At 41.0% G+C, this 23756-nt stretch overlaps 1 protein-coding gene across 1 annotated transcript; it reads left to right on the top strand.

The window, feature by feature from the left end:
- The first annotated feature begins 10565 nt into the window (after positions 1 to 10565).
- On the top strand, positions 10566 to 20468 carry slc31a1 (solute carrier family 31 member 1). The gene is made up of 5 exons (XM_080419485.1): positions 10566 to 10729; positions 16592 to 16762; positions 17079 to 17151; positions 17468 to 17636; positions 18350 to 20468. The coding sequence occupies exons 2-5, from the start codon at positions 16592 to 16594 to the stop codon at positions 18549 to 18551; spliced, it is 615 nt and encodes a 204-aa protein (XP_080275611.1). The 5' UTR covers positions 10566 to 10729; the 3' UTR covers positions 18552 to 20468.
- Positions 20469 to 23756: the final 3288 nt, after the last annotated feature.

Genomic DNA, 23756 nt, shown 5'->3' with positions numbered 1-23756 from the left:
ATATTATACTGCTTAGCATTGATTAGTCTGTTGCTATAGCTTGTGAGAGCTAAGAGCAGGACCTACTAAAACAATAGCTGCTGATAAGGCTGGAATGCAAGGGGTTCAGGTCGGCAGGTCACAGCTGCCAGCAGTCAGTGGCCCTTTAGTTTTATGGCTCTGCAGGGGAGAGGTTTTAGCAGTACTAACATGTATTTACCTTCCCATGGAAAAAAATATAATACATACATACATTAACACCACACATAGTCTTTTGTAATGATGGCAATACAAATCTGTAAAAGACACATTTACATTTATTTCCTCACTGTGTTATTTACAGCCCCCCCCCCCTCCACACACACACACACACACACACACACACACACACACACACACACACACACACACACACACACACACACACACACACACACACACACACACACACACACACACACACACAGAGATCATTAACGTGTACTTTTTTGTTTAAAGGCCGGTTGATGAAAGCTGCTGAGATGAAGGAAGACTTTACCATCCTTCGGCAGTGACATGGATGACTACAAATCCTGCCCCTGATAGCGTGTTGCAGGTAGTCCACTGTAGTTGCAAGACTAGCAAATGTGAGACTGAAAGATGTTCCTGTAAGTCTGCAAGACTACCTTGTACGGATTTGTGTCGGTGCCAGAACTGTGAGAATGTTTCAAAGGAAACAGAAGAAAGAGCTGTATCCGATGATGACTCTGATGACAGTGATAGGGATGATTAAGATACGCACAATGTGCTCCTTATTTTTTATTATTATTATCAACAACATGTTCAAGAATTGCTACACTGCCATTTTAACCCATTTAAATGCAATGCATACATGTTCAAAAAAATACTTTAAAATGGCTGTATTTTATTTTTTTCACAGCATAGCCTTAAATGTACTTGCACTGCCAAAAGAATTACTTGCACTGCCAAAAAAAGAACTTTTTGTTGCACCGAAGTGAAATTGTTTTATTGTGATGCATTTGTATGAATTTGTTTTGGTATTCTCATATTTTGTGTGTTTTTGGAGGGGGGGGGGGGGGGCGGAGTTGATGTACATATGACAGATGCTGTGACACACTGTGCTACTTTAATAAATGTTTTATACCATTATGTTGTAATAATTCTGACCTTTAGTGCATTTATTTTAGTCTTGTCCATTATGGTATTCTTCCAATTTAGGGGGTCATGGTAGCATTTTGATTGATTTTCAGCCATTTTGGGCCAAGGTGTGCTGCTTCTTTTTCTACCTTTCATTACACAGTAGGTTGGGACATTTTTTATGTATAAAACATAAGCTTTTAGCTAAATGTGTATGTTCCCTTGTGCTGGGTTCCAATCACTTCAGTAGAAGCGTTTTCTTTAACTTTGCTACATTTCGTGATCTAAATTCAAATATGAGTATACTAAGGCACCAATACTTGTTTCAGGTGTTAGGTACATGTATTTATGACATTTGAGAAAGATCTTTTGTTGCCAAAAACAATATAACACATTTTACAAGCAAAAACAGCAGCACAAGATTTTCGTTTTTTGGTTATTCACTTTTATATACATTTCTGGCTTGTGAAAAAATACTGCAGGATTTTGTGCGGAGGTATTTTAACCCAAAGTCCACAAGGGTATTGTCTATGCAAAAATGCATTGAAAAAGTAGACCCAAGTCGTGGGAACGAAATTCATTTTCTAGGCACTTTTTGGTGGGTCACAACACGGCCTAGTAGGGGCTACTCCCCTTCCTGCTTGCTGCGCCTCTAGTCTAGAAGACACTCCGCATGACAAAGAGAAGAGAGCTGTGGAATGTTTGCCCGTGCCTGTTTTTCACGTGAGGCTTTTTTTTTTTTTACTACTGCCACAGAGGGATTCCTCTCTTCCTTGGTCTCGCTAACCAGATTGCCTCCACAGAGTTTTAGATATATCGGGTCGTGGGAACAACGTCAGAACAACAGACTGATAGAACATCTGTAGCATAATGTTACACAAAACAACAGACTGATAGAACATCTGCAGCATAATGTTACACTATATCAGAGGACCTGAGCCTCCTCAGGAAGAACAGTTTGCTCTGTTCCTTCCAGTAGAGGGCGTCAGTGTCCTCTGTGTATTTCACTTTGAAGTGATGCAACACGAGAGCAGCAGTACGGCTCACATTCCAATACATTGTACTGTACATGCATTTTTAGGGAACCAAAAAATATCTTTTCATTTTTTTGTTTTTCTTTAACATTTTTTTGTTGTGTACATTTTAACTGTATACTATTGCCATTATGGGGCTTGTTTTTTTGTTGTCAAAAACCTCCTGCGTCATGACGATTTCCCCCCAAAATGTCATAGACCTTCTTTTTTTAATCACTGACGTAATATAGCCTATAGAACTATGTTCCAAAAACACCCCAGAGGAGTAAGTTCCAAAAATAAATATAATACATGACTCTCCCCTTGTTGCTCTTTTGTCTGCAGATTGCTTAACGGGGGAGAAAGCAAGCAGAGTTCTTAATTCATATGACTGTGCCACACACTGAAAATAGCAGATCTACAAGGATTATCTAGGTCAGTCTATGATGTTAGACCTGTCAGGCCCAGGGGCCCAGAGATCAGGGGGGCCCTCTAGAACAATGTTTCTCCACCTTTTAAGGACCTGTTTGATACAATCTCTGGGTGTAGATAGGCATCTACACTGTAAAATCCTCATTGTTAATTTAACTCTCAGTTACAGACCGGTAAGGGCCCATTTGGTCATTTAGCTGGGGACCCCCTTGAACCCCATCAAGGACCCCCGGGGCCGGGGGTCCCTGGACTGCTCTTGAAAATTTGGCCAACTTTGACCCACTGTTTCAGCTAACCCTGAATTTCAGAAGCTGAAAAATTATTTACAGGACTTTTAAAGTTGTACAATGCAGAATCACAAATAACGATTTTTAGCAACCTCTGCTGGTCACTACCGTCACTGCATACAATTTCCGTAGTCCTCGATTACCCAGAATTCCATTCGTTTTCACCGGAAGCCGGAAGCGTTTCAAAAAGCGATCTTTTAATTGTTTTATACTATCTACGGATCGTTTCTCTTAGCCAGTGGAGCATTAGTTACCATGAGCTGTGCTTTCTTTTTCTGTTCTTTTTCGATCTTCCAATCCTACATTCTCTTAAAATCAGCGTGAGGTTCCTTTTTGTTATTAGCGCGGTAGTTCCTGGCCAAACAGGAAACCGTTGCGGTAGTTCCTGGCCGACGACGGCCACGACGTCATGACGTTGGCCAGGAACGTCATTTTCCCGGGAAAGTCCCCCCGTCCACGTTCAATAGAAAATATATAAATAAAAGGCTTCCGGGGGTGAAATTCATGGAGTGGGTGTTGTGAAACTTTTGCCACTCACAAAAGATATACAATTTAACTTTAGTTTTGTTGAAAAAGTTACCTAGTATTACTTTAAAATACTGATGACAGCACTTGATCCAGTGTCATGTACAGTACACATGGCTGAGACTTTTCTCTGTTCACTGTTGGCTGGAAAAATCTTCAGTCAAATGATTTGTGGTTGTTTGAAAGTGTCTTATCAAGTTCTCTATCTTCACCATCACTGCACAGACAGTGGTTGTTGATTATTAGACAATGCATAATTAAAATACTATTGACATCACTTGTTTCATGTTTCATGCCTTGTACACATTAATTTTCTCGGCTGAAGAAGTCCTGTCAAATGATTTGTCGGATAAGAAGAGGTCTTTCGAAGAAAGTCCCCTTTCTTCACTATCTAGCTAGGTCAGGGCAACTTTTTGATGCCACATGGCAGGGCAATGCCATACATGTCAAGAGGCCTGATAAGCACCGTAACTCTTGTCATTATCTAACTTTTAATGACTGCATGACTCCTTTACAAGGGGTCATTTAGCCCATGCCAGCGAGTGTGTGCTTTGGGTTATTTCAAATAGCTATTTTAACAATTTTCCCTTTTCCAATCACAATGTTATGCCCTTGGCTCATAACCTAAACTGTACTGTATTGTAGCATTTTGAGATTTGTTTCAAATGTAAAGTGCATTATAAATAAAATGTTTCATTATGATTATGATTATTATCTAATTAATGTTAATATGAAAGTTGTGTAAACTTTCTGTACCATTTCAAACTGCGGGTAAAATGTAGGTGGTGGGTTTCATACCGACTAATGAAAGAAAAACATAGCAATTTAAACTATATTAATGCTTGAGTGTGTGATTTTGTGAAGGGTGTATTTTGTTCTTCCTTTGTATTCACATTCCAAATTGTGTTTTATAAATCCTGTAAGACGTGTTATCTACTAAACCACTGGCTCATAAGACTAACTTACATTCAACATAGATTGCCAGAGATTGTCCTGATGAAATCAAAACGTTGAAACAACAATAAACAAGTGGAGTTGAGAACCAGTGTGCAGACATTCTTCTTTTCTTCCTTTTTTTTTTACTGCATCTCAAACCACGCCCGTCCATCTTACATGTGACAGGTGATACACATGTTACAGTAACTTACGGTATAGACGTGCATTTTCTTATCTGCAAGTGCAACATAGGTTCAGGTTCAACTTTATTGTCAACCACACCAATCACAAAGAAAATAAATGTTGCACTAAAACCCACAACAACTACAGTCTCAAGAAGATAAAAGAAGGTAAACATTAAACTCAGTGTTAAAAACGTCAGTGAAAGTCTAAAACTACATAAAGTTTCAATGTAATTCCCAGAACTGCGTCAAAGTTCAGAACAGCAAAACAGCATCAGTCAGCATATAGATAGCAGGCATACATGCATACGTGCAAGACAGCATAACAGTATTCTAGGAGTAGGACAGCATAGTCATAGTCATACTATAGAGTCATAGTCTGTCATAGGTCCATTTACGACACACAGTAAGTGGTCAAGCAAGTGGTCATTTAGTCCGTGCAGTGTATCATAGACCCTCCAGAAAAATGCGATTATGCGATCGCAGAGCATAATTATAACGTTTTTTTTAAAAAGGCCGCATCGCATCGCATAATATGCGCATCGCAACGCATAATATGCGCATCGCATGATATGCGCTTCGCATCGCATATTTCGCAACTTTTCAGTTATTTCGCATTTTTCTCAACTTTTCGCATATCACAGATTTCGCATATTGCCGCATATTTCACAACTTTTCGCATATTTCGCAACTTCCCGCATATTTCATCGCAAAATCAAGGATTTTAGCCCGCATAATCAAGAGTTTTAGCCCGTATAATCAAGGATTTTTGCCCGCGTCTTTCTGGAGGGTCTAGTATCAGCTCAGTGCTTGTTCATCAGCCTGATGGCGGCCAAGAAAAAGTACTCCACACTACAGTCTTGTAGTGCCGCTGGCCAGACTAAGGCCTGGCCATGGCCGCAACGGTGGCCTGAACAAGCTGTGGTGGTGGACATCCCCGACAATCCGTTCCGCCTTGGCCATTCACCGCCTCTCATATAATCCACGGAGCGAGGGAAGCTCACCTCCAACGATGTGCTGGGCTGTCCGCACCACCCTCTGCGGTGCCTGCCTTTCGTTCAAGTTTAGTACAGCTCCCATATACCAGATGATGATGCCACTCGTCAGGATGCTCTCGATGGTGCAGTTGCATAAGGACCTCGGAATGCGCTGCCTAATCCTGAACTTCTTCAGGCACCGCAAGCAGTACAGGCATTGTTGTGCCTTTAGTACCACATGCATGGTGTGGGTGTCACACTTAAGGTCCTCATCAATATGTGCCAAGGAAATTAAACTTGTTGAGACTGCAACCCCGTTGATGTAGATTAGCGCATCCTCTCACTGAAGAGACACTGGTTTACTCAGGCTTTTGGCAAATGGTTTGTTTATGTTTTTGTATTGTAAAGCGTCCTTGGGTTTCTGAAAGGCACTATATAAATTCAAGTTATTATTATTACTATTATTTTCCCTCCAAGGCCTCCTGATCCACGATCAGCTCCTTAGTCTTTCCAGTGTTAAGAGCAGGATTATTCTCCTGGCACCAAAGTGCCAGGATGTATTGACCTCATCTCTATAGGCTGTCTCATTGGCATTGGTGATCAGCCCCATGAGTGTAATGTCATCAGTATACTTAATGATGACATTGCAGCCGTGCAGGGTCATACAGTCGTGTGTGTACACTACAGGGAGTACAGGAGGGGGCTAAGCACGTAGCCCTGGGGGGCACCAGTATTGAGGGTCATCGGGCCAGATGTTAGATTTCTCATCGACAGAAAGTCCAATATCCAGCTGCACATGGTCGGGTGCAGGCTATAGGTCTTTGAGATTTGAGTCGAGTCTATCAGGAAATGTCGTGTTGAAGGCCGAGCTGAAGTCCACAAACAGCATTTGTGCGTATCTGTTATTTCTCTCTCTCTCTCTCTCTCTCTCTGAGTGAAACAGTGAATCTGTTTTGGCAGTATTCAAACTGCCGTGGATCCAGCATTGCGGGCAACACTGAGCAGATGTAATCTTGTGGCATGATGCGTTAGCATGCTTGGGGACTGTATTGGTACTGTGGTGGACATTGAACCTGGTTTTCAAGAATGTCGTTATAGACGAATATTTTCAAAAATGTAAAAAATCAATAGTCATTTCATTTTCAAAAATAGCTATAATAGATCCACAAGCTCACAGTGCATCATGATGTGATGTGTTGTGGGCTTGTAAATTGGATATTTTTGCTACTTTTGCAAAAGGGCTTAAGTGATTAGGTCACTAGTTTTTTTCTTAAATGTAACCTGTGGCCCTGAGGCAGTCTCGGGCGCAGGGACTCAGTATCCGGCCCTAATATTTGGGCAATGTTTCAGCCAAAGTCGCCTCTGTAATGACTTCAGGGTCAAATTAAAGTATACAAAAATTAAATACTAAAGTATAAAACATTTCAAAAAGTTGTATTCATCAGGAAGTCACCAGGAAACAAGTGGAGCTGAAAACGAGTGTGCAGACTTTATTCTTTTTTTACTGCATCTCAATCCACGGCACGCCCTTCCACGTTACATGTGATGTGTGACACACATGGTATAGACATGTGTTTCTTGTCTGCAGCCATACATTCATTAAGCACTTGGAACCCGGCATCCCTGTTTTGGGAATGTCATTATAGGCAAATGTTTTCAAAATGTTCAAATTTTTGAAAATAGCAGATCTACAAGCTCGATACGATGTGTTGTGAGCTTGTACGTCAGCTATTTTTGCAAAACAAAATTAAATATAGCTTAAGTGGTTTGGCAACATTTTTGCCACGTTGTATTTTCTTCTGAAATGACACGCTGAGGCAGTTTAAGGGGGCCCATAGAATCAGGATCCTGCCCTGTTATTTGAGCAACGTTCCAGCCCAAGCCGCCTCTCCAATTACTTCAGTGTAACATTTAAGTTAACAATATATTAAAAATCAAAGTATTAAACATTTCTTATGGAAGCTTTCAGCCCAATCTGATCTGGGGTACATGCATGATTAATAGACAGACAACTTCAACTTTATCATGACGATGATGATGATGATTTACCGTTTCTCAGGATTTGAGGATAATAAAAGGTATCCAATCAGTATTTTACCCCACCCCACCACCACCTGTTATGCTGAGATCAGGTCTTTGGTCAATATTCAACACAACACACATTTTGAGCCCTCCTCCTGGGCAGGGACAGCGGGCTCTTTTAACAGTAACGTCTTAAAGTCTGCACACTGGTTCTCAGGTTCTTTTACATTGGGCTCTTTGCTCAGCAGTGAAGTGTGAAGTGAGTGTTTAGTTGGAGAAGAATCATGTCTAGGTTGTGGAGTGCTGTGCTGCTGTGGAGCTGTGTCTGCCTCTGGTTCCTCAGCGAGGCCCAAGGAGCTTTGGTTGAGGATGATGATGATGCTGCCATGCAGGTAACAACACTGCTTTTCTTTCTGTTATTTTGTAGTTGAATTTACTAGATTGGTGCCCGTTGGCAATGCATGCCCCACCTGGCTATGCATACCCATTGTCAGAACACGTTGTATCATCTGTCTGTCTGTCTACAGTATGTACCTTTTATGCCCATGGAGATTTCTGTATCTATCTGCTATCTCCTGGTGCTTCTTTCATGCCCATATATGGAGATATTTGTATCTGTCTGTCCTTGTCCCTTTTATGCCAATGGGCATATATGGGCATATCGGTCAAATCGGTGGTTCTGATTAATTGAAATACACAGGACCACAATGGAAACAAGCCCTTAGGGCTTTTTGTGTTATTCTTTTAGCATCATTGTATAATCCTACCACTGTACTATTTGCAAACTGTTACTAAAAGTATTCAATCAATCAATCAATCAATCAATCTCCATATCTATATGGGCATATCGGCCATATGAACCACCTGTGAAGGTACTTTTGGCCCAGGACCCACATTCAAACATTCAAAACTAGAATAAAGTGCTGTGAATCTGGGTCACCAATAGAGCATGGATTTGTAATGAAACAGAGACTGACTTAAATTAAATCTGCCATAAATTAAAGTGCCATAGAATTATGTCATGCATGAAGAATAGGCTATACTCACTCAAAAAGCATTAGAAAAAATAAAATGTTTATTGTGGCCATTCGTGGCCCTCCTGGCCCCCTGCTATGGCCCCACACCGTTGGCAGTGGTGGAAAAAGTACTCACATTTATTATTAAGTAAAAGTATTAATTCCATAATGAATAAATACTCTGTTACAAGTAAAAGTCCTGTATTCAAAATTTACTTGAGTAAAAGTACAACTTTTTTGGCGTTAAAATATACTAAAAGTATTTACTAAAAGTAAAAGTACTCCTTATGCAGAATGTCCCATTACACAAGTTTTCAAAATGTATGAAAATCTTAAGAAAATGGCAGATCTACAATCTCACAACGCGTGACCACCTGCTTTCAAGTGTTATCAGCCCAGCTCTAATCAGGGCAGAGGTCCTGATTACAGCTGATAACAGCCATTTAATGGGCTGACAACATGAACTCACACTGGAGTTTATGTTTTAAGACTTCCAGTGGTAGGCAATTACTGTACTTCAGGAAAGGTATAGACAGATGCTTCTGGTCAAATATTACTGCAAGTGAAAGTCACTCTCTCAAATTCCTTGAGTGAAAGTAACTACTGGAGTAGCCTATTGCTTTAAAGAATACTTAAGTATTCAAAAGTAGAAATTGCAAAGTAGGCTACATTTTATTTTTTAATATCAATGCATTGCTGTATTAAAATGTAGCCTCCCGCCCTCCCAAAAAATTCTAAGACTTTCCAGAAATGTTAAAAAAATATGAATAACATTGGAAAAAAGCAGTCCTACAAGCTCACAACGCATCACAATGCTTTGTGAGCTTAATGTGAATCTGCTATTTTCACTATATTTGAAATAGGGCTCAAGTGGTTAATTCATAATGAAGCCTGAGTGGAAGTCATATCCAAAAATACTAAAGTACAGATACTCAAAAAAATGTGGGTACTTAAGAACAGCACAGGTTTTTGATTGATTAATTGAATACTTTATTAACAGTTTGAAAAAGGTACAGAGGTATACAATGTTGCTTTCTTCAGTATTTATCATTTTCAATACTTTTACTTCTACCCCACTATCTCAGAGGAAAATATTGTAGGCCTACTTTTACTCCACTACAGTGGGAGTGGGATGCATTGTGAGCTTGTAGATCTGCTATTTTCAAATATGAACTTGTGAAACGGGACATTCTGCACTACTTTTACTTTTGGTACTTTTAAGTATATTTTGATACCGACACTTTTGTACTTTTACACGAGTACGTTTTGAATACTGGACTTCTACTTGTAACAGATCCTTTCTACATTGCAGTATTGATACTTTTTTCTGAAGTAAAACATGTGAGTACATTTTCCACCACTGTCCAGTGTGAGTGTGTGTTCACCACTGAAGAAGATTTCACGTGAGACGCCGCTGGGCCGTGACGTCACTTCGGCGTCACGAGCACAAGCGCGTCACTCACCAGGGTTGCCATGTCTGCTTACTATAAGCGACTTTGGTCTTGTTTTTCTGTTGCTTGTAAATATAGGTGGGTGGGTTGCGGGTTTTTGGGCTTGTTTCTAAAGTGTTGCTGCTAGTTATTTGGGCTTCCTAATGTTATTTAAACCAGTGGCTCTAAAACAATCATGTTCATGCCAAGGACCCCCAAATTGATATAGCCTATATTTGTTTGTCTGTGTGGACCCCCATCTGAACACATTTTATGCCAGGGCAGGGAGGGACCCCCGTCCCAGATTTGTGTTAACTTAAAATGTTTCAAAGATATTTCACATTTATCAAATTTTCCTCATTCAAGATGTTTTTGAAAATAGCAGATCTACAAGCTCACAACGCGACGCGTTGTGAGCTTGTAGATCTGCTATTTTCAGAAAAGCCGATGTTCATGTAGGCTAGTCGCTTCTTTTGGGTTTGTTTTCATGAATACAAGTCAGGTGGGCACTACTAGGGGGGACATCTGGGCACCATCATATTTTTGGGACGACTGGGCACCACCTGGGACATCTGGAAACCACACTAGACCTGGTTGCTTGTTTCACTAACAGAATCTGGCAACGCTGTCAGTCAGTCGTGGCAGGTCGCTGTGCTGCTGTCGTGTGATTTTAAAGTTAGAGGTTTTTCAAAGCAGATTGTTTGACACACAGACTTAAACATCTCTCTATTCTAACCGTCACTGAAGCCCGTGCATCGTCACAAACCACGGATATAGAAGGCACGACAACACGGTACGTGTGCGTTTCGCTTTCTGTGTGACCTCCACCACAGTATGCTAACGGTTAGCAGTTATACATGCAAAGAAAACATGAATAAATAGAGTAAAGTTTAAAGCGACAACTAAAGCGTCAACGCTTTTTAAAGTTAGAGCGTTTTTTTACACGTTGCTTTTTTTTAGTTGGAGTAGTACTTTGTCAGTGGTGTTTTAGTACTGGTATAAGAAGAATTGTGTGTATTTCTTTCTTCTGTATTTATAGTGTGTGTGTGTGTGTGTGTGTGTGTGTGTGTGTGTGTGTGTGTGTGTGTGCGTGTGCGTGCGTGTGCGTGTGCGTGCGCGTTGAATGGAGGTCAGTGGATGCATTTGTGTGGGGAGAAGTGAATGTGAGGAATGTCTGGAACAGGACTCACTGTTAATTACAACTTTTCTTGCACAGTGTTATAGCCACAAGTATAGAATTATGGCATATTAAGTATAGTTGTTACTAGTAGTAGAAGTATCGTAGCATAACAGCATAGTAATTATAGTGTAATAGTGCTATTAGTATTATAAGTATTCTGTGGAACAACAAGTAGGCTATTGTTCATGATGGTTGGTGGAACAACCTGCCCCTGCACATCAAAGCAGAACAAAGACATTTTTTTCATGTCTTTGTGGGGTTGTTGTTAAAGGGTCATTTTTTAAGGGAGGGGGGTTTGAGCCTTGGGTGTGGGTTTGCACTGGGAACTACCGTAGAAGGTTATACTTATATTATGGAATTTTATTTTATTTTGTATTTATTTTTTATTTGGAAATAACGGTTTTCAATAACGCTTCTAGTTCTAAGGGTGTTATTATTATAACATTGTTGTGGTTTGCATTCCTATTACAAATCAAATCAAATTGTAATAAAGTATTGCAGTGTTATCAAATGTGGCTAAAATAATGTAATGTTTCTGCGTGGAAGAAATAGTCATGACGACTTTTGATTAGACCACTTTTTTATTTGGACTTTGCACCAAACCAACTCACTCCATCATGGAGTACTGGAACCATTCCTAGATATAGTTTTACTATTACAACGTTAAGCACTACTACTTTTACTGTAAACAAGTGCAACTACTACTGCTGCTTCTGACACTACTACTACTGCTGCTATTACTACACAAGTACTATTGCTGCTAGTCTACTTACTACGAGTATTATTACTAGGACTGCTACTACGAATACAAGAACGCTCGCCCCAAAGCACGCTCGCCCCAGTCAAATCAGGCAACCCCGGAACGGTCGGACCTACAAATCCGGCGACCTCGGAATGATCGGATCCACCAGGCAGGTACCGAGAGTAGGGGGAATGGGCAAGTGTACCACCACTACTACTACTACTACTACTACTACTACTACTACTACAACATACATTGGGCATGTCCTTAAATTAAAGCCTTGTTTCCCTCACTTGCATCCTTTCCTTGCGTCTTGGTCCCTCCCACCAAGGATGCATGGAGACAACGAGATGAGGAGATAGGAAACGAAGAAATGTTGTTTCGAGAAGTGGGACGTAATTCCTCTTTAAGTGTCATCATGACACATGTCAGACCATTTCTGACGACATCAGCAACACAGCCCCACCCCCTAACTTAATGACTCTGTTTAGACGCATAATAAAACCTGCTGGCATTGAAAGGACAATTTCAAGTTATGCCAGTAATGCCACAATTATTCCACAACAGTTTCACATCGGCATCCCCTGTGACACCGACGCGTGCACAGTCTGCACACACATGCGTGCACGCCGTGCACAGTCTCCACACACATGCGTGCACGTCGTGCACACACATTACATAATATTGCCGGTCATTAGCGTCATGCTGTTCAGGTTGGAAAGTCTTCCTGGTAGGACACACATTTTTTGCCTGCGTCAGTATATTTCAGGCAGCCTTTAGCAGGTAGGGGTATAGGTCATGGGTGTCATAAATGACACTCATCTGTTTAAGTAGCCTCGCCATTCTCCACAGCCAATCAGAAGGCAGGTTTGTAAGTCAGCGTAGTCAAACCTGCCCCTGTCTAGGTGTATGTTTAGTGAGGGTCATCGATCGAGTTGTGTATACATTTTTTGGGCAAGTGAACATGACCTTTGGGCAAGTAGAACATGAAGTGCTTTTTGAGACCTTCTCTGTTACTTGATTGGCTTCAAAACACACACACATACACATACACACGCACGCGCACGCACACACACACACACACACACACACACGCACACGCACACACAGAGAGCAGACTGGCCCCGCACTCACTCTCTGTCTCGCTCTCACACACGCAGCGGATTGTCCACACACACATCAACAGGTAAAAGATACCATACTTTGATACTGCATTTTAATCCATTAGTCTTATACTTTAGTGTAATCAATGTGAGTATTGATCATTATGTTGTTATTATCATCATCACCATCATCATTATACCCTACATTCATATTCTTATAACCTTTTATCCTTTAACCCATTAAGACCTGAAGCCGATTCTAAATGTCTCCTAAATCTCAACAGTTTTCTGAAAAACGTATGTTTCTATATCAGTGGTGCTCAAACTTTTTCATGTCAAGGACCCCCACAATGACATGTATTTGGCCGCGGACCCCATCAAAATATTTTGTTCCAGGGACCCCCCAGAAGCAAAGATTTGAGTTAAAAATGTTCGCTTTAAAAATATATTATGTTCAAAGATTTGCACACATTTTCATGATTTTTCAAAAATAGCAGATATACAAGCTCGTAGCGCGGCACTCGGTGCCGCGCTATGAGCTTGTATATCTGCTATTTTTGAATAGCCTAAAGTGTAAAATAATGCTTTTTAGCTCAAATCTAAAAATGACACAGTTCCAGGTATTAATGGGTTAAGATTGCAGTTTTTGTTGTTGAATTATCTTGGCGTCTAACACTAAATTGACTCAAATCTCTGGGTCAGAGGAGTAGTTGTTACCTCTTTCTGGTGCCCACCAGAGACCCGATTGAGGGGATATGTACAGTAAACATTCATTATACTAGGAAAAAAAGCAGCATTCGAGCGTTTAGCCCCCGTACCCCAACACTGAGTCCTCCCAACTGTGGCCATCACCTTTGAGTGTAATCTATATTGATCGTAGTATGTTGTAGCCTTCATGCAGGCAGCAATGTAGTGTAGCGTTTCTGAAAAGCAGAAGTGCTTAAATAGAGAATTTGTTATGAATGCCATATAAGGTACTGTGGCAGCTACTGATAAATGCTGATGGTGTATATAATGTGGGTCGGGTGGGTTTAGGTAAGCTTCAGACGCAATTATTGCGGCTTGCGGGTGCGGGCTGCGGGCGGGCGGGTCAACAGATGCAAAAACAAAAAAACAACAACATTGTGGTAGCTTTCTCTCTCTCTCCTATTCCTCTGTCTCTCTTCTCCCCTGCTGTCTCCTCCTCGAGATCGATCTGAACTCGTGTTCAATGTGTTATTGTATTGCTTATTTGATTAAGTTATGTGCAACTGCATCTGTCACTATCCCCTCGCTGTACAGCCGTGATGGTGTCAACTTTAAAGTGTAAAGAGAAATGTGTATTTTGTGAGATTTTCACAGTGACACAGGCGTGCTGGTTCACAGCGTGCTGGCCTGTCGCTGTCCACCGTCGTGGTGCTGAACCATTCAGCAATCAATCATGCATGTAGGCGTGGATATTTGATGTTCCAGTGCAGGGAGGTCACAACAGTGAAAGTGTGTGTGGTTTCGAATTCTCTCATGTACACTGTCTATTACAAAGGATAATGTAGAGAAAATATAATATAATCATACAATTTATCCCTGCTGAGCACAACTGAACCTCTACTACTGTGTGTGTGTGTGTGTGTGTGTGTGTGTGTGTGTGTGTGTGTGTGTGTGTGTGTGTGTGTGTGTGTGTGTGTGTGTGTGTGTGTGTGTGTGTGTGTCTAAAAATGACTGCTATATGCCTCAAGTTATTGTAAATGCTCTCTGTCTCTCTCTCTGTCTGGAAAGCAATTGAATGGACTTACTAGTGTAGGCAGGGAAAAGCCAACAATATATTATATATATATTTCTTTATCATAACCTTTGATTGACTGGTGATAAAACAACACAAAAAGGAATCAGCCATCAGACGTTGAAGATTACGGAGAAATCTGTTTAGAATTACGTGCGCGTGCGGGATCTTGAGACCGTGGACATGCTGGTGCGCACATACTGTATAAACATAACACAGTAGACTATAGCTCTGTGACCCATCATGTTGCGCAGCATATAGGCTAATAATAAACCATCCGTCGTATTTACACAGACTGCACGTCAGGACCAATCTCTTCTGTACAAAACACAATATTATGTAATAATAGGGTACATGGAACGCATCAATATTGCTTCATTCTTGACCTCCTGGGGATGCGGCACCCTACTGTTATTACCTATGCTGAGGCTAACAGAAAATACGTTTTACTCTCATGTACCTGTGTACACATGATGTAAAATATAAAGAACAACCTTGAACCTTGAGCCTTTACCAAGCTCACATATCTCTGTAAATATTTGTAGGTAAATTGCGTGGAATATTGATAATGGTGGTGGTGTGTGTACAACTGTAGTACTTTAGTACACACTGGAAGATGAATTATGTACCCATAAGTTGAAGTTACTTTTGACAGATGTATAGAAATGTACTGTACAAAAACAATTATCAATCAATTAGTATTAGTTGTACAATATTAGTATTAGCTGTAGTAATAGTATTATTAGATTAGTATTAGCAGTAGTAATTCTATTACTAACAGTAGTAATAGTATTAGCAGTGTTTTAGTAGTATTAGCACAGTGTTTGTTTCAAGGAACAACAAGCCGCCTTACAACAGATGATAATCCCCGACAGAAAACAGACGTGTGTCACCTGCGGCGACCACTAACGTCCTTAATTGTAATTGGCCACAGCCTTGACCTTTTGTCATCTAATGTACTTACCCACTGATTGGCTGATAACGCCCAGAGCTAAGTTCTGATTGGGTTAAACTGGGCTTGGGACCTTTGACATTAGATTAGAGAGAGAGGGAAAGAGAGAGAGGGAGAGACAGACAGAGGCTGATTGCATGGAAGGCAAGAAGAATATACATGTGTACTTTTACACGCACACGCACACGCACACACACACACACACACACACACGCACACGCACACGCACACGCGCACACACACACACACACACACACACACAGCATCTCGTATGGGATTGTCCCCAGGACTCTGATACGTAATACGTATGTACGTACATCAGATATCCAGGAGTAACATAAAAAATCGTGAAATATTTTGTGAAATCGCCAACTACTGTACATCCTGAAATCTCAAACTGACTCCTGGAAATGGCTTAAATATACCTCCTGAAATTTCTGGACTTCATGCTGAAGTCCTGTAATGGCAGCTTTTGATGTTACTTTAAGTAAGTTAAACAGATCAGGAAGATGCAGGACTGCAATGTCAGGAATCAAACTTCATACTTTATTGTAGATCTCATCGCAGCAGAGAGAGACTAGTGTCCCCCTCCAGAGCTTCCCCCAACATAACTGTCCCACACACATTTATACTATCAGGAGAAGTACACAGAGGTAACAACAGATGGTCACTCCTTACATGGGCTTTATTCTATAGCTGACTCACACGCATAGTCGGCATGTTTGAAATAGGTTTGCATGAGTCGGCTGTTTGTAAGGAGTTTGTCAGGGAGAGGAGTTTGAGAGGGAAGAACAGGTGATGATTGTTGCATCTACTTATACATTAAATTAATCAATACCACAATGCCTGTTATATGAATTTTGTCCACCACAATCCCTACATAAAGATAATAACACATCAATTATTATTGTCATTCCAGATGGACCACAGCAATCACGACCACAGCCAGATGGACCACAGCCATCACGACCATGCCATGATGCATGCCACCACCGCCTCTCCTCCGGTCCACGCGGCAGAAGACCATTCTGGCCACGTGATGGACCATTCGGGCCACGCGGGACACGGGGACCCCAAGTGTGGGGGGATGGTAAATACTACTAGTGCTACAAATAATACTTACTACTACTTATACTACTGTTGTTACTATTGTGCTATTAGTACTCTTAATACTACTGCTACAGTTATTACTATTATTAATATAACTGTTATTACTATTATTAATAATATACTTGTTAATACTGGTGCTGTTACTACTACTACAGTCACTACTAGTACTACTACTACTACTACTACTACAGTCACTACTAGTACTACTACTACTACTCCTACAGTTACTACTAGTACTACTACTACTACTAATACTGTTAATACAAGTAGTATTTACAGTGTTGTTGTTTTTCCAGAAAATGGCATTCTACTTTGGCTACGAAAACATTGAACTTCTGTTCCAAGGAATAGTGATCAACACACCTGGAGGTAAAAACACCCAATAGAACTAAAATTATACTTCAGGATTTACTTCTAATGCAAAGATTGTGGCTTTATATTTCAGGATCCACTTTTAATCCAAAGAGTGTGGCTTTATATCTCAGGATTTACTTTTCAATCCAACAATTATGACTTTATATCTCATGATCCACTTTCTTTGTCTTATTACGATTCACTTTTAATCCAATGATAGTTTAAATCTGATGATTCACTTTCTTTATCTCTAATAAAACATTTTTTATCCAAAAGTTTGTGACTTTATATCTCACAGTTAACTTTTAATCCAACAATTCTAACCACACAGAGATGGTGGGGGCGTGTTTTGCGATGTTCATATTGGCCATCCTCTACGAGGGTCTGAAGATCGGCCGGGAGTACCTCCTGCGGAGGAACCAGGTGAACGTGCGCTACAACTCCATGCAGGTTCCAGGGGGCGACGGGACGGTGATGATGGAGACACACAAGACCGTCGGGTAATGATAATCCAGCCGCCGACGCTAATATGCCATTTAACCCATTGAGACCGGGAACGCATTCATGTCATTTTAAGATTTCTTTGGCTTGTAGCCTCCCGCCACTATGCCTGTCTGTCAGAGTGACTGAGTATAATCCAGTGGAGGCTCAGAGAGACTCAGCTCTAGGAAGCAGGGCTGCCTACATGAATAGGCAACTCTGTGCCGAAAGGCCTGGAACAGTAATAAAAAAAAATAGCAGATATACAAGCTTGTAGAGCTTCTATTTTGGAAAAATCATGAAAATGTGTGCAAATCTTTGTATATATATATATATATATATATATATATATTTGTTTTTAAACTCAAATCTTTGCTTCCGGGCATCCCTGGAACAACATATTTTGAGATGGGGGTCCGCGGCCAAATACATCCTCGATATGAAAACATTTTGAGGACCACTGATATTATATCAACATAATTATTTAAAAAAAAACTGTTTTGTAGACATTTGTAGAATCCCCCCAGAAGCAAAGATTTGAGTTAAAATGTTATTGTAAAATATATTTTCAAAGATTTGCACAAATTAAAAAAAGAATAATCAGAAAATAGCCAAAGAAATCTAAAATGACACAGATGCGTTCCCGGTCTTAATGGGTTAAGGTGACTGTGATGGAGCCACTGCTAACGTTCTAATAATGTCCCACCCCCCCCTCCCCTACTTCTCCTCCCAGGGCGAAGATGTGCAGCCTCTCCCACTTCGTCCAGACGTTACTCCAAATCGTCCAGGTGGTCGTGAGCTACGCGCTCATGCTCGTCTTCATGACCTACAACGGATACCTGTGCATCGCCGTGGCGCTAGGGTCCGGCGCCGGCTACTTCCTGTTCAGCTGGAAGAAGGCGGTGGTAGTGGACATCACGGAGCACTGCCACTAAGGGTGGGGGCGCCGCCGAGCCGAGCCGTGCTGCTCGCACATTCACAAACGAGCTTAGAACGTAGATTTGTTTTAATTTCTTTTTTGGATCATTATAGCTTTAATTTATAATTTTGGTTCGCACTCGTCAAAGTCGTTCATTCGGGACGATGTTTCAGACCGGGGTCTCGGTACGGAAGCGGATTGAACAGGGTTGTTTTGGTTGCATTAGCAGTGATGTTAAAAAAGGGCAAAGTTGAAAGGGTTTGATCTGCCTTCTTCGAGACTTCCCCCACTGATGGAGCCAAACTAGCTTTTTAATTTTCTTTTTTTCTTTTAGAATGGAAGCCGTTCATCTCGATAACTCTAAGGTAATTACAAAACCGGCCCCCCTTTAATGGAATCATGGGGGGGAAAAAATCACACAACCGAGCAAGTGATTCTTCGTAGCCTGGGACCAAATAGACATTGGGGGGGATGGGGGGCGAAGCCGAATACCGGCAAGCCTTAACAATAATGCCTTAATGACTATATCTACTGATGTACAGACCAGTGACAAATTAAAGGAAAACCCTGAATTAATACAGGTGGGCCGCATGATACAATGAAATAATAAACATCCTATCATGCTCTGTGGCATGTACTGTATAGAAATGCTGAGCAGGCCTAGTTGACCTCGATTTTGGATTAAGATGGCAACAGCAGAAGTTCTAAGTGACTATGAAAGAGGTTTAGTTATTGGGGCACAAATGGCTGTAGCTTCAGTCACAAAGTCTGCACAAATGGCTTATAGGAACATTGACATCTGGTTAAGACATCAGTAAATAGAGTCAGAAATTGTTGTGGTCGACAAGTGCACATTCAATGACCATGATACTTGTACATTAGTGTGATATGTAAAGAAGAATTGAGTAACACTTACTCAGGTGACTGACAACGTGGGACATGATCACACTGTGCCAGCAAGAAATCAACAGTCTGTCAACAACTACATACTGTGGAATGATAGTGTTGTAGTGCATAAACCATTCATTACGAAGAAGACAAATGCACGTTTGAGAGTTCAGTGGTGCAAAAACCCACAGGCACGGTTCTACAGAGATGTGGGGGGGGAAACGGATATGGTCAGGAGTCATCCTGCATATTCTCCATACCGTATGGGCGAGTGCATGTGCGGCGTACACCAAGAAAACCAAGAGAGGGCTCTGGATGCTTGACCTCAACAGTGAAGGGCTTGAATGGTGGCTCTTGTTACGCTGTGGGGGCTTTGTCCTGGGCATGGCTTGGGTTCAAGAGGGAAGGGTCACTGCAAATTCCGAGTGATCACCTTTATCCCCGGATCACTTGACGGTTTGTAGTAATGAAAATGATGTGAATCAAATGCTATGGCCTTCGCAAGTCACCAGATCTCAATCCAGTTGAACACTAATGTTAGACTACTAGACACTTAAAGAGCACCCTCCACCACCACCATCATCGTCAAAACACCTGCTGAGTCATATCTTTTGTTAGAACGGTGTTCAGTCTCTCAGTAGCGTTTCAGAGACTTGTGTGATCTATGCCAAGGTGCATTGAAGCTGTTAAGGCAGCTATTTTGTTAATTTTCTTTCGTTTAATTTGTCACCCGTCTTGTGTATATGAACTGAATATACTGCACACACATACGTCTAATTTATATGTCCCGATTCGAGGGAGATCATAGGGTAAGAAACACCATAGAAGTAGAATCATGAAGAGATTTGTTGCCGTCTGACAGTATTTTGTTTTTGTTTACACTGAACCCAGCTGTGCACCTCAGCTTGGAGTTTGGTTGTTTTTCAGTCTAATTTCTTTTTATTTTTGTTGTAAACAAGATGACGTATTCTAAATGTTTTGTACTCAATGCTGGAATCGTTTGTTGAAGACAATGAATAAAATAGATGTAATAAAATAAAATAAATGCCGGTTTGTCCAATGTGTTTGTAGGTAACAAATGTTACTGTCTACTAGAGTAATGTATCAGAGATGACACATATCCCTGTCTACTAGAACATTGGTTCTCTAAGTGTGGTCCGGGGACCCCCAGGAGTTCCAGGGGGTACCCAGCAAAAGTAGGTAACATAGCATCACAATTACACATTACAAATTGTAACCACTTTATCCATTTATATATTGGCTATGAAAAAATAGCAGATCTACAAGCTCACAGCGCGTCACTTCGTGCTGCGCTGCGAGCTTCTACATCTGTATTTTAGAAAATATTTGAAAAATCACACCCAGTGTGAAGAGAGTGGTGCCTTTCATGAGTTCATTTCATTAGTTACTTTTTACAGACTTTGATGACTTCAATGTATTTTTACTAATTTTAAGTACTTTAAAATGTTTGTACAGATTTGTACGTGTTTTTACTCATTTTAACATCTTTTAAGTATTTTTACGCATTTTAAGTATTTTTACTCATTTAAAGTATTTTTACTCAGTTTAGGAACTTTAAAGTATCTTTACTAATATTTAAGTATTTTTACTCATTTTAAGTATTTTTACTCATTTTAAGTATTTTTACTCAAAAGTGTGTACTGTACTGTACTGTACTGTACTGTACGGTCTGTACTGTACCTGTACTGTACTGTACCTCTACCTGTACTGTACTGTACTGTACGTACTGTACTGTACCTTACTGTACTGTACTGTACTGTACTGTACGTACTGTACGTACTGTACCGTACTGTACTGTACGGTACTGTACGGTCTGTACTGTACTGTACTGTACGGTCTGTACTGTACTGTACTGTACTGTACGGTCTGTACTGTACTGTACTGTGCGGTCTGTACTGTACTGTACCTGTACTGTACTGTACGTACTGTACTGTACTGTACTGTACGGTCTGTACTGTACTGTACTGTACTGTCTGTACTGTACTGTACCTGTACCTGTATGGTTGCATCTTTGTGTTGCAATCAGCCGCAGCTGTTGAGGCTGTGCTCAAACATACAGAGAGGCCGTGCTCATACACACGGACACACAGACGGACACCAGGACAAAGTCAAGCGTAGGAGTGGTTGGCACCACTCAAAAATATCGAAAATGTTTGGAATATTTAACACATCTTCTCTTCTCGGGGTCACTGGCACAAAACCTTTTCAGATGGGGTCCGCGGCCAAATACCTATCAATTTGGGGGTCCTTGACATGATAGTTTGAGAACCACTGTACTAGAACAATGTTACATTGAGGTAACGGATGTTCCTGTGTCTACTACAGTGATTCTCAACCTGTAGGCTGTGAGGACATTGTAAGTGGGCCCCCCCCCCCCAAGTAATTGGCAAAATCCTAAGATTTTAATAATATTAAAATACCAATAAATACAAACTTGATGTTAGTTCCATTGAGCCTAGCCCTAGAATCTTACATACATTTCATGTATTTCAAATCCACAGCCATAGATCCTATTTAGCACAGTGTTTAACACAGTGATCTGTGCAGCAGAAAAGTGCTCTAAGCTGCGTCTGTACTCACCCAATAATCAATTCCTAAGACTTGGAGTCAGATATTGTCCTCTAGTTTCATATCCATTTGAATGTTCTGCCAGAAAACGTGTGTTTAGTAAAATATCTCCACTTTTCCACGAGCTGCACACGGACGACTTACTGTCCGGGCGAGGGGCCAGAAATGAGTGCAGGACTGAATATATCTAAACTTCCTTTGGGAAGCACAAATGTTTGGGGCACACAATTGGCAGATGGTGTGATTCATTACCCCGCACCAATCACAACGCACCTGTCAATTGTGTGCCCCATTCGTTTGTGCTTCCCTGTGTCAATTTGTGATGACGTTTGTGGTGATCAGAGGAAGTTTTGATAAATTCGGTCCTTCACTCAAGTCGGGCCCCTCGCCCGTACAGAATGTTGTCCGGGTGCAGCTCGTGGAAAAGTGGAGATATTTTACTAAACACATGTTTTCTGGCAGAACTTTCAAATGGATATGAAACTAGAGGACAACATCTGACTCCAAGTCTTAGGAATTAATTATTGGGCGAGTACAGGCGCAGCTTAGAGCACTTTTCGGCCGCACAGATCACTGTGCTAACAAGGCACGGATAGGACCGATCTATGGCTGTGGATTTGAAATACATGAAATGTATGCAAGATCACAGACATTCTAGGGCTACTGTACATTGAGCCAAGGCTGAACACAAACATGCTCTTAAAAATATCAGATGGGCGGGCTGCAAACACTTTTTCACGTGGTCACTGTACTAGAATGTTTCACAGGTAACAAATATTCCTGTCTACTGGAATAATGTATCAGAAGTAACAAATATTTGTCTACTAGAATAATGAATCAGAGGTAACAAATATCCCTGGCTCTACTAAAATAATGTATCAGAGTTAATATTCCTGTCCATTATAATAATGTATCAGAGGTAACAAATACAGGCTATTGTGCATAACTGTAGTCCTGGTTTCCCAAAGATGGCAAACCAGTGTCCGGTTCTGGTTCAGTTCCCCATAACTTCACTTGATTGGTGTGGCAGCAGATTTAGACCTGAAGCACATACCGGTATGACTGTTTACAGGTGAATTCTGATGCTCAATACTCTAGCAAATCAAGCAAAGCTTTGGGACACGGAACTGGAAACAGGTATGGCACCTTCAGGGACACCGGACTCTCTCTTTTCCCGGTGTTTCGCCCAGGTGGACAGGGTTTTGAGGTTAGGTTTAGGCATAATTTCTGTGAGGTTAGATGTTTGTGAGTATAGGGTTAGGTTTAGGCATAGTTTTTGTGGAGTTAAAGGTTCACCCCCCAAAAAAAGAAGACATTTCTATCAATTACACACCCCATGAAGCCTTGAATTCATGGCGATTTTTTTGTTTTTGTCGCATTCTTGAGCCAATAATTTGATGACCAGCAGAAAGATGCTAATGTCTCCGGTAGGAGACCCAAAGTGTCAACTTTGAGAGCCGCCACCGGTCATCATACTATTGGCTTAGGAATGCGACAAAAACAAAAAAATCTCCATGAATTCAAGTCTCCATGGGGTGACTAATCGATAGAAAAAAATGACATTTTGGGGGCGAACTATCCCTTTAAAAGGTTAGGGTTTGGGCACAACCTGGGCGACACACCAATGAGTCCCTCGGGGACCTGGGACAACAGTTATGCAGATATAGATATCTAGACAATATTAGAATAATGTCTCAGAGTGAACAAATATTCCTGTCTAGGACAATTAATGTGTTCTAGAATA

The sequence above is a fragment of the Gymnoscopelus braueri genome (assembly GCF_963280865.1).
Source record: "Gymnoscopelus braueri genome assembly, chromosome: 22".
NCBI lineage: Eukaryota > Metazoa > Chordata > Actinopteri > Myctophiformes > Myctophidae > Gymnoscopelus > Gymnoscopelus braueri.
The sequence above is the reverse complement of the archived record's forward strand: the minus strand, read 5'-3'. Positions and strand labels throughout refer to the sequence as shown.